General features: G+C 39.9%; 1 protein-coding gene across 4 annotated transcripts in view; it reads left to right on the top strand.

Moving 5' to 3' along the window:
* LOC148019148 (Acyl-CoA N-acyltransferases (NAT) superfamily protein) overlaps positions 1 to 4,844 on the top strand; it is a 42,912-nt gene extending 38,068 nt beyond the window's left edge. The window contains exons 2-4 of one of the 4 annotated variants that reach the window (XM_087660671.1): positions 4,005 to 4,075; positions 4,168 to 4,224; positions 4,355 to 4,844. In XM_087660671.1, coding sequence (XP_087516797.1) covers positions 4,005 to 4,075; positions 4,168 to 4,224; positions 4,355 to 4,403 — 177 coding nt within the window. In that variant the 3' untranslated portion in view covers positions 4,404 to 4,844. Of the gene's footprint in view, positions 1 to 4,004; positions 4,076 to 4,167; positions 4,225 to 4,322 lie in introns of all 4 variants that reach the window. The other 3 variants (XM_087660672.1, XM_087660669.1, XM_087660670.1) reach the window with 3 other exon arrangements.
* The last annotated feature ends 7,398 nt before the right edge of the window (positions 4,845 to 12,242 follow it).

Here is a 12,242-nt window from a genome sequence, read left to right as displayed (position 1 = left end):
CAGGATAGAATCATCCTAGACAATGTATTTACCTTCTTTGAGGCGAGAGAGTAGGCTCAGCACAGTGGGCAGAGACTAGCCGTACTACTCTTGGATTTCGAGAAAGCTTATGACAGGGTGGACTGGGATTTCCTAGAAGGCACCATGGTGAGGTTGGGTTTTCCTCAGGTTTGGATTTGCGAAGTCTCTGCACTTTACAGATCGGCCCCCAAAGCAAGGTTCTCATAGGTGGAAGGCGAGGGGAGGAGTTTCGGTTGGAGAGATTGGTTCGATAGGGTTGCCTCTTGTCCCCATACTTGTTTCTACTCTTTGCAGAGGTGATGTTTCACTTCCTCGGGTCACGTTGTCAGAGGGTTTTTGTCGAAAGGTCGAATCCATCGGACCGGGGATTAGAGATAGAAGGAAGTAGAGATAGGAGATGGAAGAGAAAAAAGAGAATAGGTAAGAGGTAAACATGACAAAGACAAAACACAATGAACTGAATCAATATGTATTAAAAGAACCTGGAATCCTTGCACTACTCAGAAGCAATCTCCAGGCATTAGATCTCCTGGAGCCTCTTCGTAGAACAAAACGTGCATCAAAATTACAGCTCCTTCTCTGTTTGCTCGGAACCCAAATCTGATGGCTTTGTTGGCTCCGAGAGAGGGTAAAATTCTAGGACACGTGGTCACGGATCTCCCAAATCGCTCCTTCTTTCAGTTCAAACTGCAGTTTTTTGCTTGTTTACAGCGATTACAACGCGCGCGATTTCGTCAATCTGTCCTTATAAAAATCCCATAATTGGCTGAAAAAGCAATTTTCTTTTTGCATACAATTCTAATCTAGAAGCTTTTTTAACTTTTTCGGATTTTTTACAATAAATAATATAAAAAATAGGCTAAAATTATCCAAAAATCTAGTATTTTTGGATAATCCATGCAACTCACACTAATACTAATGACTCAGATCACATTGACTCTCTTGATCAATAAGAAGTTGGATGATGATGCATTCCATGATTTTTCACACTGTTTGCATAGCATCATGACAATGTGTGAGCGGATTGCGTGGCCTTCGACTTCTAGTGAGAGAGGAGACTGAGTTGTCAGACTCAGAGTATGCAAATGATACAACACTCTACATAGAGGACGATGAGTTGATATTGGAGAGAGAGAGGCTGGCTCTTGATGTGTTCTGTTTTGCAACGGAAGCGAAAATCAACTGGCGAAAGTTGGTTGGTTTCCTCATAGACCCGGACTCTAGTACAGAGTGGGGCGTCCACCTGGGATTTAGATGGGTGGGCAAAGGGGAGACCGTCCGGTACCTAGGGTTCCAGGTGGGACTTGACATGACTCCTACCCAACAGTTTCTTCTTGTTCTTGATTCTATTCGGAGGAAACTGACCTACTGGAGCACGGCTCGCCTCTCACTAGCCGGCTGTGCCCTGGTGGTTAACTAGGTCCTCCTAGCAACGGCCTGGTACATCGCCTCGTGTTGGTGCTTCTCCTCATCCTATGTAGTGTAGCTTCGCCGCCTAGTGCGGAACTTTCTTTGGTCAAGGTCAGATGGCTCTAGGGATTCCAGGGCCAAGGTGGCGTGGGCGACCATCATATGACATCGGTCAGAGGGAGGGCTTGGGATCATAGACCCAGAGTATTAGAGTATGGTCCTTTTGGGCAAGCTAGTTGTCCGCGGCCTCACACTAGGTGGGCAGACCTGGAAGGTCTTATATTGCAGGAGGGTCTTCAAGACTGTAGACCGAGGCTTGGCGGTGAGTGGAGGCTGTCCCTGAGATGAATCTTCACGTTAGCCTAGATCACCTCCTCCTAGATCACCTTTTCTACGCAGCTTACTCCGCGTGCGGCAGGGCCTTCGTAAGGCCCTAATCTAGAGCCCCCCAAGCTGCTAGGAGGAGATAGATCTGGAACCCCCGGGTCAAAGATCGGGAAGAGGCACTGATTGGCGAGCGCCTCCACATCCAATGGGTTGGTTGAGAAGCCGGATCGGCTCCTAACATGAGGACATGGCGGGAGCGGACGAGGAGGTATTGCAGCGAATATCAGACTGCTAGAGAGGAGTGGAGTTGAGGAGAAGGGAGATAGACGCAGCAATATCTTTGGAGTGGCTTTCTTCCCCGATACGAGAGCCGATAGAGCCCGGGGAGGTATAGGCCGCTAGGTTTTCACCAGCAGGCATCCCCCTATAGGTGGCAGGTAGAGTGGGCGGCGCCCTGCAAGGGACTTTTTTCACCGTTCAGGAGGGGGGGCGTCTGGCCCTTGACAGAGGACAGTAGGATGAGGGGATAGCTGCCCTTTCGTGGAGGAGGATTCGGGTGGTGGGCCTTCAGGGGAAAACATGGCGACTGGACCCCTATGTTTTCTGGAAGGAGCTCAGAGAGTGGCGCCTTTGGATCTGGGAGGGCAGACCACTTGATGAGCTGGAGTGGGATCTAGGAGAGTGGCCATTGTGGTCGCCAATAAGCCACCGAGGTTCCTGGAGTACACTGTCAAGATTGGCAGACACGTACTGATACATGAGGATATGGATTGGGCGCCGTCACGTAGTAGGCACTGGGCGGAGCACAGCATCATGGAGCCTTTTCGACGGACCTTCTGGTGCCGCCTATGGGATAGCTGGAGGTTGAGGAGGGTATCGTATTTCTTATGGCTGGTGGCACATGGAGGCTTGGCGGTAGGAAGTTGGCTTGCCCAGATGCAGAAGGAGGGAGGTTGTAAGCGCTGCACATAGCAGCCTCTGGAAACTCCAAAGCACTGTCTTTGGTCATGTGAGGAGGTGCCAGCTCGTGTGGAGAGGAGCATGCTGTATCCTTCGCTGTATAGTACCCAACCTTGGATGGATCTCATGGGGAGCTTTCTGCTAGCAGGGAGTCAGCTAGGGCCGTCACCTCTTGTATGAGGTCGGGATGCAGGACATGATATTCATTATTAAGGTAGGGTTACGCCCAGTGGTCGGTTTGGAGGCTTTACCCATCCTCCAGGTATTGGAGCTCACAACGGACCGCTTGGAGGTATGGGAGATCATAGGGAATCTTACTGGATGGCATATCTGGAAGGTGCGGTGTTAGGAGGCTTTCGACGGAGAGAGACTTTCAGTACAGGTGACCTAAGCAGAGCTCTGGACCTCCATCATCCATTCTCTCCGCGGCCGATGGGATCAGGTGCAGGGCAAGTCCAAGGCTTGTCAGGAGCTCCATTGTCATTTCATGCGCACTTGGGGCGGCCAGGACCTATTTTTCGTGATGCAGGCAGGCAGCCCCAGATGGCGATTCACCCCCCCTCCATGGCTTCTTGCCCCCAATCCCCCCAGACCGCCTTGAGAGGCTTGTATACATGATGTATTTGTGACTTTGTATCAGCTCCAGCTAGTCTGTTGAGCATGAGCACTCCGTTGCAATCGGTTTTTTTTTTAGTAATATAATCAGCCACATTTTACTTGCAACTCATTATTTGGACTAATAATCAATGTGACTATTTGAGTGTAATTTAGTTATCTGAGCTTTCTAGTCAATCTGATCGCTTGACTAAACTTTTAATTTCTCTTGCGTATCTTGTCAATGACGACCCAGATATAACTATAGGGTGTTTTGGCCATTGGCCACCTTTAAATAGAAAGATGAACATTTAATCATATTTTGAAACACTTAAATAATACAAATTTCATTTCAAAGTACATGAGCATCAAATTAGTTTGGAATCATTGAGTCAATATGTCTTCGTAACAATTGATATACAAAAGGTTTGCTATAGTAACTAAGATACTCGGTAGGAAAACTAAAAAGTACTGTTTTAAGTGCCCATTTATATGGACTGTAAGGACACTTTAGTGCAAGTTCTGCACATATTTAGATAGGTTTTGCTTACTTGATTGTGGTAATGTTATTTCGAAGGCCTGTTCTGGAGGGTGGAGTTTGGATTTTGAGAGGTTTCATCTTAGAACGTGGCTGTTGTCAATTATTTGTTTGTTCAAAAAGTTGTTTCAAGAGTGCCATGACATTAGACCAGAAATTTTGTCAGGTAGCACCATCTTTGCAAAGACGAGGTCTTGGTAGGCAAGTTCTATACCGGATTGTGAGGTACTGCTGCTTCACTCAAAGACCACATCATGTAAGTTGCTAATATGGAGCCTTTGTGTTAGGAGCCTGTTCTAAGTTGTTACATGATGCAGAGAACTTGGTCGGCGAGGAATATATGATATAGCAGCCCTGACCACGGCTGAACAAAGGTAACCTCAGGTCAATGCACTGTAATGTCACTCGTTCAATGCTGTGACTCCAGAATTGTCAAGTTGGTAGAGCACACAATGAATCTAAATTGCTGCAGGCCCTTTTTCATTGCTTGTGGGTTTGCTGAAGATATCCTGCAGTCCACAACCATGCTCTACACGAGGACAACGAACCTTGAAAGCTCTTCCAAAGTGTTTGGGAGGAAGTGCTTGCTTGTGCCCTCAGCTCTTAAGACATGTACATCTGTCACAGATTAGAAAATTATGGTGTCCTTAAAATCCAGTACCATGTCTTACACAAGGATGACCAGCTGTTACAAACCATTGGTAGCATGCAGCAACGTGTGCCATAAGTTCTCAAGACAACATATAGATGTGCGAAAGACTAGCACATTGTGAAGGAACATGTAAATAACACAACTGTAGTGAAAAGGCACTGTCGGTTTGTTATGACCCTGTGATCATCCAGTAATGTACTTCTATCAGCATGCCTGGAAAAAGAAGGTTTTTGATCATGTTGCCTGAGGGTCTACAGTTTTTAGTCCAATTCTTCATAATTAAAATTCACAATCCTGACTTAATCATTCGTTATTTGTAAGATCTCTTCTATGGGTATTTCTATTCTTCCTAAAAGCTGAGCTTTGGCATAAAAGAGTATAACAGGAAAGGAAACCCTTTCAGACTTGATATCCTAATCTATGGCCCCTGCTGATTTCTTATGATCAACTTGGAACTTGTGGTCTGCTAGGAAAATGAGGATCTGGTCTGTTAATGAGATATTCTGGACGCCATGCAGTCAAATAGCTAACCAATGCATATCGCTAGCATGCCTTACAAAGTCACTAGAAAGTGATAAAACAGAGTTACCAATGCTACATGCCTTACAAGGTCACTAGAAAGTGGTAAATTGGAGTTGTTTCCCCCAAAAAACGTGCTATAACATTTCATGAAGTGTATCTATCTATCACGAGAGCGCACTGCTGTTATTTAGATGCTATATTTCCATGGCTTCGTTATTTTGTCCTATTATTCTGATATCTAGTATAATATTTCCTAGAACAATTTCGGATGCTCTACAGTCAAATGGCTAAACTTATTACTGATTGATATTGCTTCTCGTTAAAAGAAAAAAGAAAAAAAAAACCAATACTATCACCAAACCCCTCCGTGTGGGTATGCAGACATGCATTTTCCACTTACATTCTCAACTGCATTCAACTGCATTGGCAGCCATGGACAAACCTCACAATGTAACCCTCCACGATATTTCTGACATTCCTGCTTCAGGCTAGTTTTTCTCTAGGCCAATTAGCAAGCTAAGGATGTTTACTCCCCTAGAATGCTTGCATGTCCTAACCTTGCAACATTATCAAAGTGTAGGAGTCTACTAGAATAGCACTTACATGAAGTTCTTTTAAGTGGTGGAGGTTTGTTTTAATGTTTATTGCACTGATAGGCTTCTTTATCTTTGCCTTGAGGCACTAGATTGACCTTGATTATCATTTCAACACCCATTATTTTGTAGCTTGAATATTCTTTTTGTCTACCATCCATATTTTACTTGTACATAATCACTTGATATGTTGCTCAATGCAAACATGATTTGATGATGTTTCAAAGGAGGTGCAACTATGTGGTTCCTAACTCTTTTGGACGAGGCAACGTTTGAATCCATGATGCTAGCATTCTTGTTTATTGTAAATAGTGAAGTCCTTTGGAATACTAATGCTAGTGTGAACAATAGTGTGGGTGTAGTATACCTTTGATCTTTCAAGAGTTTAACATTTAAGGTTGGAGATAATTGAGATGTGTAGGTTGGTTGAAGATGCATATGAATGCTCAACTTTGACTTGTTCTTGTTTGAAGTATCTTGTTGCTAAACATAATTAGTGGTTTGTCTTACAAGGTGTGTTACAAAAGCAGTTGATGCAATCTTAATCTTACTATTCTTTAGACTTTCTTCATCTTGTACTTCTTATAATATTGTTGGAAGTGTAATGGGCTCAAGAGAGAGGAGAGAGAGAGGGCTCACAACATCACAAGGTCTTGCACAAAGTGACAGGATAATGTAAAGCATAAATAAGAGCAATGAGAACAATAAAAAAGCTACTCAATAATGATGAAGATCACATAAGTGTTGCCTTAGAGGTAGCCACCAAGAACACTTGCAAGAAGTTGGAGCCAATGCAAAGTACCAATCAAGAGTAAAATTTTCGTGTAGCATCACAATATATGGGGTTGCCTTAATATAGGCTACAAGTGGGACAAGACTTAAAAGAGTCATATGGATGGGACATGAGAAGATTAACCATGTGTGCCTCACAAGAGGAGTTATAATGAACTTATAAAGTAGCATATATATTTTCTCACCCCTCTTGATATTGGATAAATGTTGAGCATCAAGATAATGTGATGATGTAAATAAGTAAAAAAGGGTTGGTACCATGGATGCCCAATCCATTAGGATAGATGGGATGTACCTTGGAGATAAAATAGAGTAGGATTCTCAACCAAGTATGAAGCATGTGACTAAGAAACAACTCCCCACAAGTAGCAACTCATAAATACCCAAGATTATCCAAACAAGGGATTGAGATTTATAAATAGTATTTCTCAATGAATAGAAAATTCTATTAAGGAAGTTCCTTAGGACCAAGTATTGTAGGTCAAAAGTACAAAAATAACCTTGTGACTTTCAAAACAAATGACGTAGAAAAAGTGAAGTTTATTATAAGGGTCGAGTGAATTATTGATTTCTTGTATAATATGTTTTTTCAATAACTTGCAATATATAAACCAACAATATTGCGACCTTGAACCACACTTATGGCATATACAATTGACCTTAAATTGTGCACTTAGACTAAGGATGTTACACTAGTATTGCTCAATTTATAGAGGGGTTGCAAGTTTGACAATGATAAAATACACATCTAGATATTCTTGACTCCTCATGATGTATTTGCTTTCACTTTCAAGGCATTGACGCAACGGGCATTTTGAACAAGGAGACATCTATCATTTGATTCATCTTTGGCTCGATTGGATCTATCTCTAACTCGATTGGACCATGTTTAGCCTCTCCATTAGATATTGCCTCTTCTGGTTCATCTCTACAAGAATTTGTGTATGGTCCATTACCTCCACTTGTAACTTGTTACTCTAACGCGCCTCACAAGTTGAAAATACTTTGACCCTTTGTGAGCAGGCTATGTGAAAGAAGACAAAACAAGAAATAAGAATTTTAATCTATTTATCCATTTTGTGTGTGTTCATATTTGTGTGTAATTCATTTTCTTCTCTTTTGTTTCTTTTCATGGTATCAAAGCCATCCATGGATTTGCAGAGCTCCATTGAATGTTGAGGTGGAGGCAATGGAGTATGAAAGCATCAAAGCAAGCAATGGGTAATAAGCTCTTCCATCTTGTTTAGTTTGCCTTGAAATATAGCAATATAGGCCTGGCTATTCACATGAATATGGAACCACCACCATTGCATGACAAAATTTGGTAAGGCTGTTTGAGGCAGCCACAAACACCAAAAAGTTACAATTCAAGTTAGATTTGAAACAAGTTACAAGAGGGACTCTTTCCATGAATGAGCATGCATTAAAGATCAAAAGTTTCATGGAAGCTCGAGTTTATCAATATAATAGTTAATGATGATGATTTTGACTTCGTGATGAATATAAAAGCTTCAATTCATCTATAAATACTAGGGATGATATCCCTAACTTTGCACATTTGACTTTTATGTTGATACTTGAGGATAATAATATTGACTTGGATTCCTCTTATTCTCAAAACAAAAGAAAATTTAGAAATGTGCTTTACTCTATAAGTAGAGATAGAGGTCGTGGTCAAGGTCAAGTGGTTAGGTTTAAAATTATGATAACAAAATAGAAGAGGATAATCTTGAGGGAGAGCCAAAGAGGACAAGTTGTAGGCTGTAATAGACATCAAAATTTTGGTGACAAGGAATGCTCGCATTGTGGTAAGAAATACAATACTTCAAAAATATGATAAAAAAGGAAGACTAAAATTAGAGATGGGAAAAGACAAAAATGCAACAATGCTTCTACTAGCAGTAACAATGATGACAAAAGTGAGTAGTTCTTTCTTATATAATATTTCATGAATACCATGATAATTGATGGATCATCTAAGAATGGTATATGGTATGTAGACTCATGTACCTCTAATCATGTGACTTTGCATAGAAAGTGGTTTTGAGAGATATACAGTCTAAAATCTCTAAACTATGTGGAGATAGGGAATGATATAAGTCACCCCATTACTCCCATTGAAAATGTCCCTTTGAGTGTGAAGGATGGTAAAATAAAATACTTGGTTGATGTGTTGTATGTATTGAATATAGCTAAGAACTTGATTTCTGTTGGTCAAATAGTAGAATAGTATTGCAAGTTCGGTTTATATGTAATGGTTGTTGTATAGAGCACCTTAGAAGAAGTGGTTGTAGGTTGATTGCAAAAGATTAACATGTTAGTAGCTTTTTAAACTCTTGATGTGAGTCTGCCTCAAATGAATATTACTATGTTTGCATAAGGTTGATGTGTTGTGGCCAACTTTGAAATTTGGCATAAGCAGATTAGTCATCTAAACGTGTGATTTTTAGTAAATATGCTATTAAAATAGATTGTGGATGGCTTGCGAAAGTTTAAAGTTAATGAGATATACAAAGTAGGTGTAGTATGTCAATTTGGAAAGCTAGCTAGGTATGCATTTTCATATGAAAAGAGTGTATGTAAGAAACCACTTGAGTTGATATATTTTGATATATGTGATCCTACAAAGACAACAACTATGTGTGGGGTCTTACTGTAGAGACATCCATGATTGTTGTTATGGTGTGACATCTAAGGAGAAGTATATAAGTAAAAGTCAAATCTACCCCATGTGAAAGTATTTGAATGTATTGCTTATACGTGTATTTGTGATGATTACATAGCCAATTGGATCCGAAAAGTAGAAAATGTGTGTTTGTGGAATATTCCCTTGACCAAAAGAGATACAAATACTATAACTTTATTAGATGTGAGTTGAGAGTTATTAGGGATATTATCTTTGATGGAATGAGAAAATAGTATGGTAATATGCATGATACAATTGGGGTTGATGTGTGTAAGAGTGTGATTATATGGAAAACAAGTTAGAAGGGTCACATACATTAAGTGGGCCATAGGAGTCTTGTAGTCATGGGTTTCTTGATAGACCTTGGAGTGGTAGATTGTGGTTATAGGTCACTCCACAAGTACATCATAGATGTCGAGAAAAGGCAAGGAGAAGGTTAGGGTTTACACTTTATGATTGATATATTAACACATTTCTCTTATGTTGATGTAGATTAGAATTGTTTTGAGAAAAGTGTGGTTAAAGAGTTTGGGATTCCAATTATTAAGACACCTTGTAGTATAAGGAAGGAACAAGAGGATGCTAAGGTATATTGTAGTGATTCTGGTGTATGCAAGTTAATGAGAGTTAAAACCTCAATGTAACAGTTGATGTATGATATTTATATAGCACATCACTATACATACATGGCTAAGATGGTGCAAGATATAGAGCTCAATGGTTTTGAAGATGAAGTTGGTAATGAGAGTTGAGATCATATTGTGGATGAAGATATGGCTGCACTTAAATGATACATGGGATTTGGTGCCTTTGCCTAAAGGAAAGAGAGATATTGAATATAAATGTGTTTCCAAGGTGAAGCATAAATCAAATGAATCTATCGATGAGTGCTATAAGGCACACCTAGTTGTCAAAGGATATGCATATATATATGGCATTGATTATGAAGAGGCCTTTGCTCTAGTTGCTAAAATAGTTATTGTCAGGATTCTCATAGAAAGGGGGGCATCAAAAAATTGGATAAATGCATATTATGTGGAGGATCATCCATCTAGTTAAGTGGAGAGAGTTATTACTCATGATTATTTATATAGGCTTTGTAAGGCCTTGTATGGGTTGAAGCAAGCACCTAGAACATAGCATGAGAGGATTGTATAATATCCTGTTAGCATTGGGCCTCATAGAGTACACATTGATCATTCACTTTATGTTTGTGAGAATGATGCATAAATTGGAGTCATCACTATTGATTTGATTATTGTGGATGGTAGTAGTGAGACTGAGATTGATCATGTGGAGGGACTTCTCAAGATCAAGTTTGAAATGAAGAATTTGAAGAGAGGTGCTCTTTTCTTGGCATAATCAAGACTCCAAAGGGGATATGCTTATCCTAGATACAATGTGCTTTAGATATCTTAGAAAAGTATGATATGGCTAATTGCAGGCCCATTTCTATATCTTTTAATGTTAATACTAAGTGTAGTGTACATGAGAGTGCTATGATTGAAGATTCCACCATGTATAGAAAGATTGTGGACAATCTTATCTATTTGATGATTACTACGTTAGACCTAAGCCATACAATTTGGAGAGTTAGTTTCCATAGAAGATGAATGTTGTGTGGTGCATATTGTGCTAGGTCTAGTCCATGTTTGATTATGCCTTGTTTTATGCTACATGTGTATCATTTGACTTGTGTGGTTACGTAGATGCAAATTGGGCTAGTAATATTTTAAATAGGAGATCTAGTAGTGGTTTTATGTTTTTCTTTGGGAGTGCTACTATTACTTAGAGTAGCAATAAATAACCTAGAATGTAGAGTAATGATGCAAAGTATAGAACATAATATTAGTGAGTTTGGGAATCTCCCAATTCCCATTTTTTGAATACTAAAAAGGTGGCATCCAAAAAACATGCCCATAAGTTTCTCAAAACCATATGATGTGACCTATCATTGGAAAGTGCTTGAAAAATGGAATCTATTGAGCTATAGAGCACTCAATTTGGAGTTATGGTATTCAAGTTATGGCAAATCCAAAGATTCGACCACGTGTCCCAAACTTATGGGAAATTCCCATATTCACCAATATGGTGTTATAGGGGTATTGTAGTTGCAGCATGTGAGATAGTTTGGCTACGCAAACTACTTGGTGACAAGAAGATTATCATCTATTGTGTTAACCTTAGTAGCATTCAATCAATTAGGAATCTAGTATGTCATGTGTGGATCAAACACGTAGAGGTTCACTACCATGTCATTCAAGATTGCATTTTGCTAGGTGATATTGAATTGGTTTATGTCAGTATGGAGGATAAAATTTATTGATATTTTCACCAAGGGATTGGGAGTTGAGAAGCTCCATTACATCAAGACTATTAGAGCTCATTAGCTCATGTTGAGCTCAAGCAAGAACTATTGATGTTGAGCTCCATATATGAGTTGGCATTCACCACATGCCTTGATAATGTGGTAGAACTTTACTCAATGGCATGTTCAGTGACCAATATATAGGATATACTAGTGGTTCTACAATTGGACCCCATCCCCACGTAGTCCACTCTTGGTTATGACACATTCATTGTGCCACCTCATCTATCCTTAATAGGTTCACACTTATTAACTACATGTACATATGCTTTAATATTTTTCTATTAGTATTTTATCACATTGTAACCTAAATTTTTTTCTATGGAAGAAGAAGAATTTATCCCTACCTCTATAAGTGTTCAACTCTCCATTGTGTGTGCACGTACTCGCACTCGTGATTGCTTTAAATCTCCCCTCTTGTTTCTTTCCATCACATATGTGCTAGCCTAGCCTAAGTCTAGGCTAGACATAGCTTAGTCTAGCCTAGCATGGATTCTAACTTATATCTAGTCTATGAATAAACTTAGCCTATTCTAATCCTAGACTAAGTCATAAGGTGGCATGTGCACTCGATATAAGCTAAGATTTTGTCTATACTTATAAAAAGCCTAGTCTACACCTAGTTTCACTTGCTTCTAGCCTAAGCTAGAGCTCTAGCTTATGTATTAGCCTAGCCTATGTTTAGGATAGGCCTTGCTTAATATAATGTAGTCTATGTTTAAACTACATCTATTCCAGGCATAAGCGTAGATTTTGCTTATACCTATCATAAGCCTAGC

The sequence above is a fragment of the Lygodium microphyllum genome, chromosome 20, assembly GCF_053477565.2.
Source record: "Lygodium microphyllum isolate KBCC chromosome 20, Lygodium_microphyllum_v1.1.10, whole genome shotgun sequence".
In the NCBI taxonomy this organism is placed as follows: Eukaryota; Viridiplantae; Streptophyta; class Polypodiopsida; order Schizaeales; family Lygodiaceae; genus Lygodium; species Lygodium microphyllum.
Note: the sequence above shows the minus strand (reverse complement) of the source record. Positions and strands in the feature narration are given on the sequence as shown.